Source organism: Crassostrea angulata, chromosome 5 (genome assembly GCF_025612915.1).
Source record: "Crassostrea angulata isolate pt1a10 chromosome 5, ASM2561291v2, whole genome shotgun sequence".
Classification (NCBI taxonomy): domain Eukaryota; kingdom Metazoa; phylum Mollusca; class Bivalvia; order Ostreida; family Ostreidae; genus Magallana; species Magallana angulata.
Window position 1 is genome coordinate 32943656 of NC_069115.1, and position 19877 is coordinate 32963532.

Sequence of the window (19877 nt, forward strand, 5' to 3'; positions counted from 1 at the left end):
TTTTCTTCAGTCACAAATAAGCATAATCACACTTCTGACGATTGCGTACACAACTGTAGTAGTCAAAATGGTTACCGCATGTAAACTTTCTTTCTACAAGTGCGTGTATGTTAAGCGGTGTCAATGAATAAAGATTCATGGTGATTTTGCCCCCCTTTAGGATTATTTTACAATATAAAGTAAATCGGTCATAACGTAATTCACTGTAACGTAGTTCACAGTCTTGACTTTTAATCAGAATACGAAATAAAACTGTGGCAGTTAGAAGCATTGTGTATGTAGTAACAATGATAGGCATCGGTGTGTACATCAGTCTGGATAGTTGAAGTTTGTAGCATTCAGGAACTGTTTGCAAGATTGCGTAACGTAATTCACAATTTCATGTAAATATGGAAATTTTTCGAAATTTGTTATTCTTTTTTCAAAAATGGTATCTTTTGTTAGTGAGTCATAATTTTTTTCATATCTTGGTAACTTTGTGATCAGTTTTATCCATTTAACCTCACGGTAAACGCCTATTACAATTTCATTATTGATGCAAGAAAATCGTAACGTAATTCACAGCATTAAATGGGACACTCAAATTTTGGATTGTATTTTTTTCTTCGGCCAACAGGGAGAAAATTATAGACAAAAAATGTAAAGTCTATCCCCTGATCATAATAATATTCATCACTTTGCTTCCTATATTGGTGCTTTTAGATTATTTTTTTTGTACCTGAATACGACCACTCTCGTTTGTGACATTTGGTTTTGATCAAATTTGGCTTATAAATTCTTTATTTTAGTACAGTAAATGGGATTAATACATCGTAATATCTTAATTCATAAGTCAGTCATACCTATATATTAAATTTAATCCCCTTAACAATTAAAGATGGAGAATTTTGTTTTCAAAAATCGCTTGTGACAACGAAAACTGGTTTTGGGGCACTTTAACTGACTTTGGATGTACAGCACCTGTATGTTCTCTTTTATCGATGAATGAGAAGTATACCTCTCTTGAATTTTTTTCCCAACTGGACGTGATGTCCCGTAATATGAGCTTTCTTATAAATGTTTTGCTAAAATAACATTGTTAAAGTAAATAAAAAATATGTCATGTCTAAGAAGGAAACGAAATTGTTCTGCGTCAACAAGCAGAGTACATGGGCCTCAGAGCAGAGAAGGATAAATTCCTTTATGTAAAATATGAAATATTTGTTATAACAATTTAAGGTGGTCGCGGGTTTAAAATTGTGCGCCCTTTGCGCATTACTGTCGTAAAACGCAACTGCAGAGTGAAGTGTTCAAATATACAGGTTATCATGGACCGTTTTTAAAAAAAAAAAAAAAAAGATTATCATAAAAAGCATTTTCAATAAAATTAATCTTTAGCATAATGTTTAAAAGTATTTTAATTAATCATTTCGCCGATTCTTTGAAATCGACGTTATCCACGTCGGAGTCAACGTCTTACGATGGCCTCAGTTAAGACTTTGACGTAACAATTGACAAAACTAATCTTGTTTTTATACTAGTTTCAATAATTAGAATTTGAAATATAATTTGCAAAATGAAAACATTTGCCCAATCCTTTCAGGTACTGTGGGAGTGGAAAGGTATTTTTTTCATCTATTAAAAAAAATTATATTTGATTCAAAAACATTTCTTTTATTCTATACAATTCTATAATGTAATCTGACAGGCACGACAAGTTTATAAAATCAAACTATTTAGGCGGAAAGCATTAAAACTATCTGGTCAATTTCATTTTAATTTGGCAAAACCTTTTCTTATACAATGACCTTCCATCGCTGAAAATTATAAGAAAATCGTATTTTTGTAATTTTTTTACATATGAAATTGAAAATGAAAACACCCTTTTTCCTATAAATTCCTATATAAAATGTCAGGGATGATTCGGACATAGGACTAAAATTCGAGCGCGGTAAACAAATGAAATATTCAATCAATTTACTTTATATTTTGCACATAGTTTACTTATAAACTGACCTTTCAATGTAACACAATTAAAGGAAATCGCATGTTTGAAACATTCTGTCCGATGACTCCTTAAATTCGTTATAAGCCTTTTCACGTTAACTCCGGTCCTGATTTTAGCGCACGCGCACAAACGCTTCCGGACGGCATACCCCAGTTTACATTAGCAACGTAAATATGGTGATTTAGTGAGTGGTATTTAAATGTTCAAACAAACAGGGAAGTAAAGCGAAGGAGAAGGATGTAAGTTTTTTTCGATTCCCCAAGGACAGAGAGAAGCGATTAGCCTGGATTAGAGCCATAAATAGGGACGATTGGACTCCAAACGAGTACAGTCGAGTGTGTTCTGAACATTTTGTTGATTCGTGGCATAGTGACGATCCGACGGACATCAACTATCGTCTCACGTTATTGCCTATAAATCCCAGCAACCATCAGAGTCACAAACCGCCCGAAATGAAAGACTCGGCAAAAGAAATTTACTTCAGGTGATTTTTTTTAAAGAAGGCCAACACAATTAAACTTTTGCGATAAATTAACTTACATACATATGTATTGGGATAACCCATATTTGCTTTCTTTACTCAAAGTAAACAGGTAACATAACGTGTTAAAGTTATGATTAATTCATGCTGAAACCCTATACATATATATATTTTTTTATCTATATAAGGTAGTAATATACATGCATATGTACATGTACATTTATGTACAGTACTACATAAAATGCACAAATTGTAATTGTTTTTATTTATCTGAAACTTAAATAGGAATTCAAAGAGCAGGAAGAAAAAGAAACTCTAATATTAAAAAGGCACCACGACTTCATGCAGTTTGTTTAGCCATAGCTATTGCTGCACAGATACTACAACAACTGATGATGTCTCATCCTTGACAGAGAACACATGTATCTTTAATCCAGATTTACCTGTAGATGATGTTAACATCAAGATATTGAAAGATGAAGGTACAGATTGATCGAGCTCCATTGTATAATATATTTTAATTACTCATTGCATAAATTTTCTTAAAAATTATTTATATATATTTATTGTAAAGGGCAGAAAACAAAGTTAATGTAAAACTGATTTAAATCATTTTTAAAATATCTTAAAATATTAAAATCATGTATTAATGAAAACATTGGATGCATGTCATTAAATTATTATATATATATATATATATATATATATATATATATATATATATATATATATATATATATATATATATATATATATATATATATCCACTTTAGATAATGTCATTTGAATTTCTATTTCAATTAAGGATAACCTATATTTGTTAATAAACATGCATGCAGATTTTTCATATTTATTAATCATAAATAATCAAATGAATGAAATGTATTAAATTTTAATAAAGGTATGCAGTGTGACCAGGACCCTTTGTTGATGGAAAATATGGCACTGAAGAAAGAGGTGGAAGAGCTCCAAAAAGAGGTGATTCGGCATAAGTGGAGTTTCCAGAAAATATCTGATGATGACTCCAAGACTCGATTTTACACTGGACTTCCCTCATTCGCTGTGTTCATGTGGCTCTTCAAGTATGCTGATTTCTTTTACTTTTTTATTTGATTTTTTTGGCATACAGTATAATTTACATGTATGTATTTGAAAATACATAAAATTACATTTTAAACTGTTCACATTTATAGTATTCTACGACCAATTGAAAGGCAGAGAGGATGAAGTATTGGTCTGGACCAAACACCGACCAGTCTTCTGATCGCAAGCGAACATCAGCAGGATCCTTGGACCTAATTGATCAGCTGTTTGCCGTACTAATCAGACTGCGTGTTGGACTTTTGATCAGCGATATAGCAGAACGCTTCCAAATTTCAGAGAGTACTTTTTCGAAATTTGTTTCTTCGTGGATTTGTTTACTTTGGCAAGAATTGAAATGCCTTAATCCTTTTCCATCACATGATATAGTTCAGAGAACAACGCCACCTTCATTTAAAAAGAGATACTATCAGTTCGAGTCATTATTGAGTGTACAGAAAGTTATATTCAAAAACCGTCTAGCCTTGTTAACCAGATTTTGACTTTTTCAAATTACAAACACCATACAACTGTAAAATTTTTAGTTGGTATTACTCCATCTGGTGTTATATCATTTGTATCTGAAGGCTGGCCTGGGAAAACCTCTGACAGAGAACTTACAATATCATCAGGTTTAATTGATTTATTAGATGAGAATGACAGTGTAATTGCTGATTAAGGTTTCACTATTAGAGATGTTTTGTTGAAAAAGAACTGTCAATTGAATATTCCCCCATTTAGAGGTTGTGCACCACAGTTCTCCACTGATGAAATTTTTGATACTCAAGAAATTGCTTCTTTGAGAATACATGTTGAGAGAAGCATTGGTAGAATTAAAAGATTTCACATTTTTGATGGTGTTATGCCAATTACACTTAAGCCTCTTTTGACCAAAATTTTCCAGGTTGTTTGTTGGCTAACAAACCTTGATGTTTCTATGGTTAACAACTAGTTTGTCTCATACAGTACAAATGTACATGTATATTATATTAAACAAAAATCAAATTAATTTATATTATATTAAATCATTACAATAGCCAGGAAGAAAAAGTTGTGTACTTATTTGGCTTTAAGGAAATAAATGCATTTTTTTCTGTAGCATGTAAACTTTTACACCATGAAATACAACTTTAATATTATCTTGCAACACTTATTTGTGCTACGTTCCTGGGCTAGCAACTAGTTTTTCATTTTTTTTAACACATGATATTGATGTTCATGTAATATCAATTTTTCTTAGACTATATAACATATTACATGTACAATGTACATGCAATATGAATGAACTCCTTTAAACATGGAATGTGAGTCATAAATTGATAACCACTGGCTTGAATAATTTTGTTTAATATTTACATGTACTGTATTATGGAAAATCTACTCAAATTAAATAATTTTTATAATTTACCATATTTTTAACATGTTTGAAAAAGAACATTATCTGATGAAAAACTTTTGATGTGAATTCCTTATCTTGTTGCCAGTTATTCTTATTATTAAAATGGGTTTTTTAATATATAAAAAGTGTTCCTCGACATTGTAAAAGTGACTAAATAATTTGGTAACAATCTTTGCAAATATAATATTTCTGAGTTAAGTAACTACTGTTTTTAAAGGTGAATTTTACAACAACAACAAAATTTGTTTTCATTTGAACCGTGTGCATGTATTTAAACGATTTCATCCAGATGAACATTCACAATAATATACATGAACAATTCAGATTTCTTGTCTGACAGCATTTTTTATTGGCCCATCAATAACAGATAATTCATTAGTTAAATGTGCAATTTATGGACAATGTGATGCATATAAAATGCAATAAGTTTAGGCATCATAGAGGACACAAACTCTGAATCAAAATAAACTCTGTCAATACAAATATTGTTTTGTGCTGCATTGGTCCAAACTACAAAGTCACACCATGGTATTATAAATGCCTTAATTGCCATCTCCCCTTGAACTTGAGCATAAAATTTGTGGTCCTTTCATACTCTCCTCCAGACAAAAATTGGAATATCCCATTTGCCATGATTTCACCCACTTCTTTCATTGTAACACGAGTTCCCTGGATGGCGTACGGACACTTTAATTCTAATAAACCAATGCTTTCCCCATCATGGAAATTCCCATCGCAAGAGGCGCCCAGAGAAGAGTGTTCTGCACATAAAGTGAGACCTGTATCCTCAACTGTGAAATTCCTGTTGATAGCCGACTTAAGAATGACATAGTCTGACCGTGCCTTAGCCTCCATTTCGTGTCCCCATTGAACTCCTGGTGGTAGAACTGCATACTTTAATTTTTAAACAAAACTTGATTTTAACAAAATGGATCAAATTTTTCAGCTTAATCAGGGTATACATGTACACACAGACATTCAGATACACACACATACATATATATTTATCCACACACACACACGCACACACACACACACACACACACACACACAAAATGTATTTTCTTCCATTAAAAAAATAAAAAATCCTATATATGATAGTTTCTATGGAATAAGATAAGAATTAGTCATTGTCATAATTTTTGAGCTTACTTATTAAGACTGAAACCCTCCATAATTTGCTTGATCAAAGAATTCGGATTGGATCCAGCTTTTAAGACATCACCAAAAAGAGAACTGGTGAGACGACCAATATGTAGTTTTTGCCACATGTCTGATGTTCTCTGGTCTCTTGTGCAGCTCTCAATAAACTCAACTAAGTCCTGGTTTATCGACAGTTCGGGCTCTAAAAATTTGAAGTTAATTAGGATATCATAACAACTATGAAACTCAAGGATTTAAAGAGTTTTGAAACTTTTGTTTATAAATGATAATAACATAAACATAAGAAAATATAATTAAAAAATAATGTTCATTTCGAAAAAAAATGTTTTAATTTAGGTTTTCATAGTATAGTTAACGTTACTTAATTTTTTATCAACATATTTATTAAATTTAAATTCTTACCATTCCCCTTTTATGAAACTTTTCATCCTTGCGAACATAACATCTTCCACATCCTGCACCTCCATCTCTTGGACAGCCTCTGGAGCATGGTCAGGTATATTCCACAAGTGTGACATTCCTTATGATAATAAATGCATAGATTTGTCAGACTGACAGATTCTAAAGACCTAATTAGTATTTCAAAAATCCAATTATCAAATTACACTGCCAAAAAGTAAGTAAAACGAATTATAATTTAAAAAAAAAATCAATTAAACCTTTCATATCATCTACCTGTTTGTGGAAAGACATTTTTTAGATCCTGTAAATGCTGCAGTGTGCGATTAAGATCAAAATGTCTGTCGTCTGAATGCCGAGGGTCATAAGCGGCAAGAGGATCAAGATTTTCTGTAAAATCTGCAGACTCTTTCAATTGGCCCTTACGCTTATTAGGCAAAGAACTAATTGGTCCAGTAGGCTTCACCTGGCGTCCAGGAATTATCCATGTACATGGCTGAGATGTACAGCTTTCTGAAGAGGACTTGCTGGGTTTTGCATGACTTCATGCAAAGAGTAAGGCACCTGTGTGACTACATGACTGTGCTAACCTACGAATCAAAAGGATAGAATAGTGCAGTTGAAAACTAAGTTCTTGTGTTGATCCATTGAAAAAAATGAAATTGTAATTTAAACAATAAATAGCAATAGCAATGCCTGATTTAAAGTTCACTGGGATGTGGACTTTTATAAGATTGTAAAAAAAAAACTTGGAGAAAATGTTTATCAATTCATATATATATATATATATATATATATATATATATATATATATATATATATATATATATATATTTATATATATATATATATATATATGCATGCTGTACATGTGGTCTGCCAGTGTTTGGTGTTGGCATGCAGATATACATTTGATATTGCTGCTTCTTCATAGAATCTTGGCATGTTGCCCTCACATATATTATAGATTAATTGACCTAAATAAAAATGTAAAATATATTATATATTATGAACAATTAAAACAAAATAATATCAGCAGAGACATGTATGTCTCTGATATCAGCGAAAAAAAATACATAACAGTTACAAGTGTAAAGCAGATTTTTCTACATGCATTAATCTGATCATGCTTTTATCTGATCATTAAAAAAAATAATAATAATATTAAGGTGTGTTCTTTACAAAATAAAAAAATGTAATAAAAATTCTACCTTTGACACTCTGATATCTTGCACGTCACCAGCTTCGAAGTGTTAAATGGATTTGTCTAAGCCCTTGAAATTTTTCACAGCAATATCATGTGAAGTAGGTCTTTCAATGATAAAACTGTAAATATCACTGAAAGTTAATGTTGGAATTTAACTCTGGTCCAAACAGTCATAGATTACGGCGTGAAAAGGTGGCAAACTGTCCTGAAAGGGTAGGGTCAATGATCCTTCAGCCGAAGCTTGTTGGATGATCGGCGTCAAAACAGAAGTTGGCGTTTGACATAAAAGTAATTCTTGTATGAGATCTTCTTTTTCGTCTTACATATGTCGATTCCGTGCTCTGTGGCTAAATTTCTCAACGAACTTATTTTCAGTTTCTTCAAACTTTCCCGCTTTGCCATACTGAGCTGTGTTACTAATTAATGTACACAACAGGTATGGAATGCGGATATAAATAGTTGCCGTCCGGAAGCGTTTGTGTACATGTGCAAGATTTATCGCGAAAAGGCTTATAACGAGTCCAAAAATTTAGATTCCTTATGACTAAATTAACAAAGAATATTTGCTGGTCCTTTTGTGTAACATGTATCGCCCATAAATGAGACACTTTTTTGACTGCACAATGGAAAATAAAGCACTACCATTAAATTGACTTCATATTACCTTGCATTAAGGAGGCCGAGTACCTATGAGTACGCATGACTTTGTGCATATTTTTACTTTCGCGCAGCCGTAGTTACAAAGTTATAACATTCTTTTGTATTGCGTTTTATGCAAAACTAACAAAATATGCAACGTTTATTGGTTAAGAAATTGTAATTTTTTTTTACTTTAATAGGGTATGTTGCTAAAATGGCGCTTACGCGTCATCGTTTGCCGATATTGGAAATAATGCAAAAAGAAAAGTAAAGAAAAAAGTATAATTCGCACATTTATTCGAGGCAGCGATAAATTTTTAATCGAAGAATTGATAGAGATTTCAGAAAAATATATATCATTTTAAAAGTTTTTTTTTGCGTTTAAAATCAATTTCTATGCGCAATTATTCACCGCAATATTTTTTTTTTTTTGGGGGGGGGGGGGGGGGGGATTGAACATTTCTGATATGGTCGCTGGACCAAACTACGAGGTTAACATTTTTTTTTAATTTTTTACTCTTTGGCGATTTTTTACAATAGTTTTCATATATTTAAAAGAAAAAGAAATCCCTATAGCAGAAAGACAAAAATATTGGGAAAATATGAATATTGAGCGCAGAAAGTTCCTTAATATCTATATTTGATTACTTTCGAGAAGGCCCCCATAGGAAATCGGACCGGTATATAAAAATTGATCTTACTAATTAAAAATAATTGATATAGAAGTAAAATTATAAAAAAGAATTTTATAAAATTATCTTTCGTAAAAAAAAAAAAATAGAATCGGGTTTGTTCATTCAACAGTAGTAAAACAATGACATTTTTTGTGATTTTATTAGTGATTTATATAACCGCATATCCGGAAAATGCATTTTCTGCAATGCTAGCAACCTTATACCCGCAGGAATAAATTGATGCACCAAACAAGGTAAAACCAAATTCATTTTGTTTATTCTTTATTCGATTGAATTAAATACAACTTGAAGGCTATTGTTAAAGAATGAATAGGACGCATCAAATCCTCGCTAAAAGGGAAATATCCCTCTATACAATAAATAAAACTATCCCGTATGAAATGCGAGATTTTCTTAACTTCTTGTATTTCAAATTTCAAAAATCGAAATAAATGTAAACAAAAATAATGTTAGCCCGAGGGCTGGTTTATGACCTAAAATGGCTTCCGTAAAAAGTCCATTGAGTAGCTTTTAATTTAAATCAAGCTGCTGTCAATGTTAATGTTTGAAGCAGACTTGGAAGTTTGTTCTTATCATTAAAAATGTAAAAATATTCTTGTGAATATTCTTCTGTTTAACGAAAGCAATACACATGTATCAAAGGAACAAATGTTTCAGTATCTCACATTAACGGGAATGTTATTTCTGTAAAAGAGGGACAATTCTATTTTAGGGAGATATACCGTATAACGGGTATTTTCTGCGGTTGTTTATTTTCTGCGGTATTTTGCGGATAAGAAAAATCCGCAAAAATTCAAAACGCAAAATATTGTTTTTAAAAAATCTCTAATTTTGACACTATTTAAAATACAAGCTATAATTTTCAAACGTGATCAGTCCGTTATTAGGTCGTATTTCACACCTAATTATCTCACCTGTGCGATATCAATTATAGCTGAACAGATATAAGGACTGTGTGTTTAGTCGAGTATGAAATATAAATGATCTGAGAAAAGTTCACAAGCAGTATTTAGTAGACTTGTAAAACATTTGAGAGTTAGTTCTGATTTTACCGTGAACACGGTAAGAATGTCGATTTTAAGATGTGTAAAGCGCGGAAGTATTCTTCCAAATCCTAACGGACAGTTATCGGCAAGTTTATCCCCTAGATCGATCAAAATCCAGTAAACATATGTAATTTTTTTTTTGCGGTCTAATGTAACCGCAGAAATTGAAAACGCAGAATATAATTTGATACTTTTTAGGGGTTAAACCGCAAAAATTTCAAGCCGCAGAAAATACCCGTTATACGGTATAATCCCTCTTATTATATAATGCTCAAGGAATCATAAATCAATTAATCGTAGCTTTTGCTGTCACAAAAAATACAGTGAGAACAAACACACTAAGAAGGCCTTTCATTTATCACTGTATCTGAACGTTAACACACAAACCAGGAAGTTCATGCATAAATCAAAATTTTATACATGTATTTTCATAATACCGGTTAAACAAGTTTAAATATAAAACTTGGTTGTTTTTATATGAGAGCAACTATGTGTGTTTTAAGGCTACACACACAAAAACCATTCAATATTAAGTGTAAAACCGAGGTATGGGTGTGTGCATACCAAACGGATCGAAAAGCAAATGATTAAAACAATTATAAAGGCACAAATTAAGACAATTACTTGAATAAGATTAATAATATGGTTGTCAAAACCGCCTAGATCATTGAAGTGGTGGTTCATAAGATTGTTTGTGCATTTTGTATTAGATTTAAATTCACATGACGATCGATCACATTAATCGTCTATATTTCATGTATAACTTTTCTTTTTGCATGACTAGAGAGAAGAAGGAAGAACACGAATATAAAAAAGAAGGAAGAACACAAATAGGGAGAAGAATGGAGAACGATTTGTTTCCCTATTATAACTTAGAAAGCTGGATGAGAGTTGTAAGCACATACATAATTTAGTGAATAAATTTAACCGTTTTGCGTTCTTACATGCACGTTCTAAAAGTTTATTACTTGTTATATTGGTTTCTAACAGACAAACAGCATAGATGACATCGTAGCAGTTTGGTATGTCACCTTTATATTAAATATATTAAAAACCCAAACAGAACTGTTTTTTTTCCATTTCAGGCAAACCTATCAAATCAAATAATTTTGGCCTTTTTAAACAGATCACAACGTTTCCTGCCAGTTTTTAGAAATATTTAGTTTTAGATTAAAAGGGGTTTCTTTCAATTTATTTATGATGATATAATTGTTATATTCAAAAATGATAATGAAATAAATATTTATATGAATAAGCTGGCAGTACATTTGAATGACAACGTCCTATTTTTAATTCAAGAAAATATCTCGTTGCATGTATACAAAGAAAAAAATCCAAATCGTTAAAATGTATAAATACTGATTTTGCAGGAAAAACAGCATTAATTTGCTCCTGATAGAATCGACACACGGTTTATAAGATATTTGTGTTCACATAATTATACCCTCGTGAGATAGAGTCGTACTGGTTTTAACCTTCTCCCGACACCGTATTTCCATGTTCTGTGTAGATTTCGGCAATTCGTTCATTCCCACCTCGAAGGTTCATTATAATATATAACATTCTTGTATCATTCTGAGTCCCAGGTTTGTTTCTAAAAAAATAAGTAATTAAGGAAAATACATACAACCTAAACTCAAACCATTATAGTAGAACTTTCTGTTTTTTACTACGCATGTCTGGCTTACAATGGAGCTCGAACTCGATCTGATAAAGTAATCAACTGATAAAGTGGCGGCGATTTTTGAAAAAAAATGTGTTTGTTGAAAGTGTTTGATGACAACGAGGAGGATTTCCTTGTTCAGATAGCAACAAGATCCAAAAATGCAGCATTTGTACAAATTATATTACGGTACGAGATTTAAGAATGCTAAAATATGTATTACTCTTTTCTTTAAACGATATTTTTTTCTAGCTGAAAGAAGGAAGTATATTTTGCACCATTTATCTATTTATTTCGGCATTTTTTTATATAGTGGATTTAACACACATCGTTTAATGTTAATTTCGTTAAATGAGTAAGACTTCTTACAACAGGTACCTTATAATGTATCGAACGGAAATCAGCTTAAATATTATGCAAAGCTGTAAATTACACCTCTTTAATATTTTTCTTTTATATTTTCAACATTTTTATAACATTCAAAAGAAACATATTAATCATTGATGCTTATCGTCGTTTTTTGAATATATCTAGTCACTGTACCTTTACTAATGCCGACTTTATATAATGGATGGTATTGCTTTCAGTTATCGTTATTATTTCTTTTCATTTTCAAATATTTGATGTTTTTGAATGTTGAGACAAATAATTTTGATAATTCATACATACATAATTAATCGTGAAAAATATGCATTTATTGACTACTATTAATACATTCTCATGTGTCAAGTAGACATTGCATTGATGAAAAGAAGAGTTTGGTTTTTTTACATACGTGTATGACATTAAAGACAAAGCTCAAGATAAAAACATGAAAAACATACTTTAGTGTTATAGAGAAAATCCTATAATACATGTGCTTAGATAAACATTTTAAGATATATGTATACTTTCATTTCAATGTTAACATATAAGACTCTTGTGTTCATTAACACGAGAACTGCGACTAGTAATTAGTTGTGGTGCATTTTTTAGAGGATCACTACATCAATAAAGATTACAACTGATAGAAGTTTTACAGAAATACATATTGCATGAACCAGATATAGCAAAGCTGCATATACAAAAAAATATAGAAACGAAAAACATAACACTACATTAAACAATGTCATAAAATGTACTTTTCTTATGTGTGCTTAATTTCGGCATAACAGACACCTTCAGTGATTTTATTTTTGTCATTGATGTTAGTTTGTTTTGTGGCAGCAGTGTCTTGTTCAACTTCCATGTACAAGAGACCTTCTTCATTACTTTTTCTTACCGGATCCTTTGCAGTGCTTCTGTTTGGTTTACATACCTCTGCATACATATCGCCTGTGCTAACCTCAGGTGTACGGTTCTGACTCCTTTTTGGAACAGCATAGACTGGCATTGAAGACGTACCATCAGGTATTGGTTTATTGTTAGGAGGAACATCATAGTCTGAGTTAATTTTTTTCTTCGTTTTTGAATCCGTCGGTGGTAGACCTAGTTGCTTTTCCTGATCCGAACTGTACCCTAATTCGTCCACAGGTTGCGAAGAGAGATATAAAGGATTGTCAGGCAAGTCTTGGTTGTTTTCAAAGGCGTTATTTGCATGTGATATGTCCTCGTTCCGAGATTCACCATTACTTTGCCTTTTTCTCTTCCTAAATGGAGATATAACAATTATACAGCAGGCTTACACTTTTTTTCTCTGAATAACGTTAAAACAATACATGTCAATGTAAAAACTGAAACTAAGATATTTGATAAAAATAACATGACCTGATTTAATTAGATGATTACCTGTTTAGAATTACGAAAATGAAAATCCCCAGTACAATAAGTATTAGTATGCCTCCAGCCACAGAGCCAGCAACAATGTCTGAAAAAAATTTTGTAAGCCTTTTGTTACTAAATCTTGAAAAATATGTTAAATACCTTAATTAAATGAAATCTTTTTTCAAAATGCGTTTGGCAAATTGATTAAAAAAAGGAATATAGTGAGGTACTCTGTTCTGAATTAAAAAAATGGAATCCAGTATAAATTAATCTGCAAACTGTCCTTCTGTAAAAGTTTTGATGGTCATAGGCGCTATGTCGTTGTTAATATAAATATAAAAGAATGGGCAATCTAAGTTTTATTTAATTATTTCAAATGATTTGTCTTTTTATTGAATATTATCCAATAAGTCTAACTTTGGCCAGAGTAGATAAGTTTTGTGTTTCGGTATGTATTATTAAATAGAAATAACTATCAAAACGATTTGGCTTGTTTAGATAAACAATTCATTCTCCATTAGTATTTTAAGTTTATTTTGTTACGTCAAATGATATACGATGGATACTACGAACACTTCCGCTTTTGTTTTAACTTTGCCCTGATCTTTTGGATTACTTTAGGCGCCAAAACATTTATAGAAGAGAAATTTTATGTTAAGATAACTTTTTATCTATATTGCTTATTAAATAAAAATACCGAGGACTAAATGAACAGCAGATTTAAAATCAGTTCAACTCGTGGTATGAACAAAATTCCCACGGTTCTGGCTCTCCTCAATGATCATTCTGCCTATTTTAAGTGTTTTACTTTTGATACTGTTACGAAAGACTAATATTAATATTAAAATTTACCATTTATATTATGCATGCGCTGAAAAATCACTTATTTCTTGTAATTAATGTCAATCAGTATTGTCTTATTCTATGTGTATTATTGATGAGAAGACATATTAGTTCCGAAAGATAAAAATTTCACATATTTTTAATATCGCAGTTTTCAATTTATTCTATATATCAGGTTAAACACTTAACCGTTTGGTTAAGTTGTTATTTCTTAAATTTTTTATGATTGTTCCAAAGTAAATTCGTCATATTTATATGATTGTTCCAAAGTAGAATCGTCATAGAACATTTTTTTTATATTTAAGTAAATAACATTTAGCTTTATCAACAGTAACCTATTAAAAGGATGAATAAAACTCAATTTTAAAATAGTATATTTGTTTAGTTTATGAATATATTGTTAATCGATCAATGTCTACAATAATAAATTGAAATACAACTAAATATCTGATATACGAGGGTCAATCAAAAAATACGAAGACTTTTGACTTAGCTATGTTACTTAACGTCATATCATTACTTAATCTGGTAGACATAATTTAGCAATAGTTTGAAACAATTTGCAAGAAAAAAAGTTGATACATTCTTTTACTTCAAAGAATTATTTAAAATCTTATCCTGCAAAAATGAGGTCACGGCGCACGGTCAAAATTTGTGTTATTTTAACAATTAACCATATAATGTTGAAAATAATATCTCTACAGATTGGGCTTAAAAACAAATAGTATTGAAACCTCAAAATAAGTATAGTCATAGTATTCTATGTTCCAAATAATGACGGGATATATTGTTTTTTTTCGAACAGATATTAGTAACTAAAGACAGATAGTCCTCTTTAGAATTGATCAAAAACATCGACGTCGCCGGACGTCACGGCGCAACGAGAAGTACACACAAAATGGATTTAACTCAGGAAAAGGTCGATACATGCTGTGAAAATGCTTAGTGGTGTAAAAATTAAGTCAACAATTATATGCAAGTTTGTGTTTAACTGTACTTAATTTTGTTGGGATGGTGCTAATTGTATTTTGAATATCAACTGTCCGAAAGAGAGTAGAATATCTGTAAATATTTGGTCCAAAAAAAAAGTAACGTCAACCGACGTTCATGGTTATCCTTACTGTAAACTAAGAGATACACGGTTAGAAAATGAAAACTTTGAAGAAATAACTTATGATTCTCGAACAAATGTGTGCAAATAAGATGTTAAGTCGTTCAGTGCCTTTTTAAATTGTAAGGAGAGAGGTACAAGAGACTTAGCGTGATATACAAATGGGGTATATTCATTAACTGTTCGTGTTTAATCTTGACGTCATGTGTTGAACTTTATCGTGCGCCGTGGTGAAAAAAACATGTTGTTTTTCAAAAGGGGTAATAAAAATACCGTTTCTTCAAATGGACTTAAACTTCGCATATCAATAACATAAGTGTTGGTGCACAGATTAATATGTTCAGTATGACTTTCATGAAAAATATATGATAGGCAGCCACATTGTCTTCGTATTTTTTGATTGACCCTCATATTCATATTTTAGGGAATATGTCCATTATTTTACTCGCACTTTCTAAATAAAGCTCGAGTAAACTGTTGTTTCCGTCTGTCCGTACTTCTGTCACGTTTTACTTTCTCAAACTGCTCTTACATCTTTTAAACTAGCAAACTGAACTCTTGGAGTTTGATTGGGGGTGTCATGTTGTTTTGTAAAAAGACTTCTGGTAACCCTGGGGGTCAAATAGTTAGGAAAAAGACGTTTTTCCTAAAAAAAAAAAAAACCTTCTTACTCAAACTCCTCCTACATTTTCAACAATAACAAACCATCTTGGTTTCGTTTGAAATATGTTTAGGGGTGTTCTATATATGCGCAATAAGGTTTCAGAAATTTCAATTTTGTCCTGGGGGTCTTTTAGTGGCTTAAAATGACGTTTAAGCTCACCTGAGCTGAAAGCTCAAGTGAGCTTTTCTGATCACATTCACAGGATGAAGCTCTGCCATTCAGTCAACTGAATGATAACTGAATGGTCTGGAAAGGTGACTGAATGGCACAAATATGCCATTCAGTCACTTTTCAGTTACCTTTCAGTCACCTTGCAATTGATTGAATGGCAGAGATTCATCCTGTGATTTTGTCCGTCATCCGTCTGTCTGTCCGTCCGTCCGTCTGTAAACTTTTACATTTTGAACTTCTCTAAAACCACTTGGCCAATTTCAACCAAATTTGACACAAAGCATCCTTATGTAATTCTAATATAAATTGCAGAAATGAAAGACCGATCTTTATTCAAAGCGGAGAAAACCTCGAAACTGTAGAAAAAGGCGGTGCATTTTTAAAAATCTTCTTTAAAAAAACTACGGAGTCAAATTCAACGTAATTTAGCCTAAATACTTTTATTGAAAGGAAAATGTAAATTGCAAAAATCAAGGGCTAATTCTGTTTCAAAATGAGTAATTTACAAAAATGATACCTAAGAAAGAAAGGGGGTCGATCAGTTTAAAACTTCGGGTTCGGCATTTCGTATATCGAAAACGGGACGGTGTAAAAGTGGTCTGGGCTTTATGCCCAGCGCTGTCTCAATTTCCTATTTGGCGTCTAACTTTTTTCAGCTATTTTTTCGAATACCATTAATCAGATATCAAAGAGCATCCTAGTTTAAGTCGATTGTATCATTTCTGATTCATATGAAACGCTTATAAGTTTAAAATCGCCGGTTTTTCTTCGCCAAAAGTGTTGATTCGACATATGTCCCGGACTACTTTTACACCATCCCATCGAAAACTAGGCAGCCATGTTCGACGCACGAAAACGTGTCAAACTGACAAACATGAATTTGCTCGTTTTGCAAAAGTTTACGTGCGAAATGGATATATGGAACTTGCATAATGTTTTTGTGCCGATTTTGTGAAGTAAATTGAGGTTTGATATTTCAATGCGTTGACATGTTCACGTAACTCCAACAAAAAGTATCGACCAATGCTGATTTTCAAACTTGACCAAGGTAATAGTGGTATAAACATTTGGTTAAAATTTAATGAAAATCCGTCAAAATTTGTAGGCATGAGAGCGCTTACAAAAAAGTGTGACGGACGGACACGCGGACACACGGACGGACGCCCGGCATTTCTATGTCCCCGCTCCGCGTTGCGGCGGGGGAGAAAAAAAATGGATGGGTCTTAGTACATGTACAATAGAGCGATATGCCTGTCAATACATTGATTAGAATTATCATGTGACAACATTGTACAGTTTTATAGTTTATTCATCAGTTTAGTGAGTAAGGTTATGAAATGTCATACGAAATGAATTCACGCCAGGTAAACGACAATCATTTCAAATGGAGAAGACCAATTACATTTTTGAATGTTTTTGGTTCGAGAATTGAGCGCATTGAGGTACAATTTTCTTCTTTCAGATATAGGATTTTTTTAAAAATGATATACAATAACTAGTTAGTAAATGAGGGAGATGTACCTATAGGCTCTCATATATTTTGATCTCTTTATAAAGTGGTTGGAGGGGGGGGGGGGGGGAATAAAATAAAGAAAACCAGGGGTAACCGTGAACTTCTACCATAAAATTAGTTAAATATCTTGCATAGGATCGTATTTTTAGTAAAAATGGTATTTCATAAAGGTACAATGTCAAAGATTAAGTGCAAAAATAAGTGAAAAATTTGGATATTTTAACGTATTTTTATTTTGTTATTCTACCGAGGGGCCATATGGCACAATATTCTTTGAAAGCCCATATAAAGTCAATGTTGCTCAAGTGAGCGATGTGGCCCCATGGGCCTCTTGTTTTATTTTGTTTTTTGATTAAAAAATTATGTAAAGCACACATTTGAGCTTTAAGGTGGTACAGGACACCTGCATATTGTGATGTATACTCCCTATTGTAATAAACAATGAAGTATAAAGTAGTAGGTAGTAGGTCATATTTTTATTATTATTATTATTATTATTACTATTATTATTATTATTATTATTATTATTATTCGGTAACATTATTTTCCCCTAAAATAATGTTACCTACTAAATATTCAAGGGTATCAATTTCCGTAGATAAAGGGAAAATCACAAATTCAAGGATACGTAAATTTGTGGCCAAAGACCCTATCAATACAAAGTGTGTGAGTAGAAATTCAACTTCAATGAACATTGAATTTCGTGGTTCAACTTGACAACGAAATCCACGAAAATTGGTAGATGTACTAAACGCATATTGATGAAACCACAGTTACAGGGAAGGGCAATGGGTTAGAACATTTACATGTCTGTAAGGGCATTGTGGTCAGAGGTGTATTTTTGGTATTGATATAAATGAAATTTCTGGATGGGCGGGAGGGTCTGGACCCTTTACTCCCATCCCTTTCCTAAATTCGTGCGCATGATGATGTACATGTACATGTACAAACACAGCAGCAAATCAAAAGCCGGCAACCGCTTATATATAATTATATACTAGACCATTTTACTCTCTATGACATGACATGTTAAGATTATTGATAAACTTAAAATTAACATGCAAACAGTTCAATCCCAAATTGTACATAAAGTGCCGATAATGTGTATTATCATATGGGAAGGGATCTCATCCTTTATGAAAATTATGATTTTTCAATATATTACCGGAACTTGTGGAATTCATTTTTACTTAAATTGGTACAAAACAGTGTTATTTAGGGGCAAACACTTGGTGCGGGTATTACTGTCTAATGACAGTATCTAGTTGACTGATTTCATTCATCCGACTGTATGCAACACCCACATTATATTTGTTTAACTTGCCTTGTATGAAAATTAAAATGATATGCCAACCAAAATTTTCAATGAAAACTATATATCTCTTAAAAAATCTTCAATCAATCAAAATGATATGCCAACCAAAATTTTTAAAAGAAAGCTGTACTTCTCTTCGATTATACAAATGGATATTTACATATCGCTTTCTCTGGATCATCTTTCGTCGTATCCATTGTCGAAGCAACAAAATTTGAAAATTTTGTTGATAGAGTGAAATCTGAGGATGTCGATTCTGGTGTTACAAAAGTGGTTGATGATGCCTGCGATAGCCCTGCATTAGTAAAAGTTACAGTTTTTGTTGCTGTTAAAGTTTTTCCCGAGGCTATGATAGTAGTAGTTCTAGGATTAGGATCAGCAGTTGGAGTAGTAGCTATTGATGTTGTTGCTGGAGCTCCGCATACTACACTCACATTACTTTCGCTAAATCCTGAAAACCATACCAAAACAAGTTTTATAACTTTATATCTCTCGTTGCACAGATGTAAGCGCGAGGGGGTCATTAATGCGGGAGGAAGCCGTAGTGCCTGGAGAAAACCCACGTTTCTAAGCGGGCGACCACCTTACCCTTTCACAAACAACCAAAACCAAACCTTCGTAATCACAATAACCTATATTTAACAATTGTCGGACATTGAGAGGTCATTCATATTTATTGCATGTGGTTACATTTAGCCCTTTGTTTGAAAAATACAATACCAAATACCAATATTAAGGATGTCAAGGAGTACTCGTT

At 32.1% G+C, this 19877-nt stretch overlaps 1 protein-coding gene and 2 pseudogenes across 1 annotated transcript; 1 reads left to right on the plus strand and 2 right to left on the minus strand.

Moving 5' to 3' along the window:
- Positions 1-3371: 3371 nt before the first annotated feature.
- On the plus strand, positions 3372-4500 carry LOC128185334 (uncharacterized; annotated as a pseudogene).
- Positions 4501-5326: 826 nt separating this feature from the next.
- On the minus strand, positions 5327-6629 carry LOC128183000 (uncharacterized; annotated as a pseudogene).
- Positions 6630-12332: 5703 nt separating this feature from the next.
- On the minus strand, positions 12333-19555 carry LOC128183001 (uncharacterized). Its single transcript, XM_052851783.1, has 3 exons — positions 19281-19555; positions 13528-13606; positions 12333-13388 (listed from the first exon to the last, which is right to left on the minus strand). The coding sequence occupies exons 1-3, from the start codon at positions 19315-19317 to the stop codon at positions 12887-12889; spliced, it is 618 nt and encodes a 205-aa protein (XP_052707743.1). The 5' UTR covers positions 19318-19555; the 3' UTR covers positions 12333-12886.
- Positions 19556-19877: the final 322 nt, after the last annotated feature.

Bases quoted from the DNA above. Each gene is read 5' to 3' on its own strand.
- LOC128183001 (XM_052851783.1), bottom strand. From the start codon at position 19,317: ATGGATACGACGAAAGATGATCCAGAGAAAGCGATAT. The intron at 13,607-19,280 runs GTAAATATCCAT...AATTTTTTTCAG, and splicing joins TGATCCAGAGAAAGCGATAT to ACATTGTTGCTGGCTCTGTG. The intron at 13,389-13,527 runs GTAATCATCTAA...ATCTCCATTTAG, and splicing joins ATTTTCGTAATTCTAAACAG to GAAGAGAAAAAGGCAAAGTA.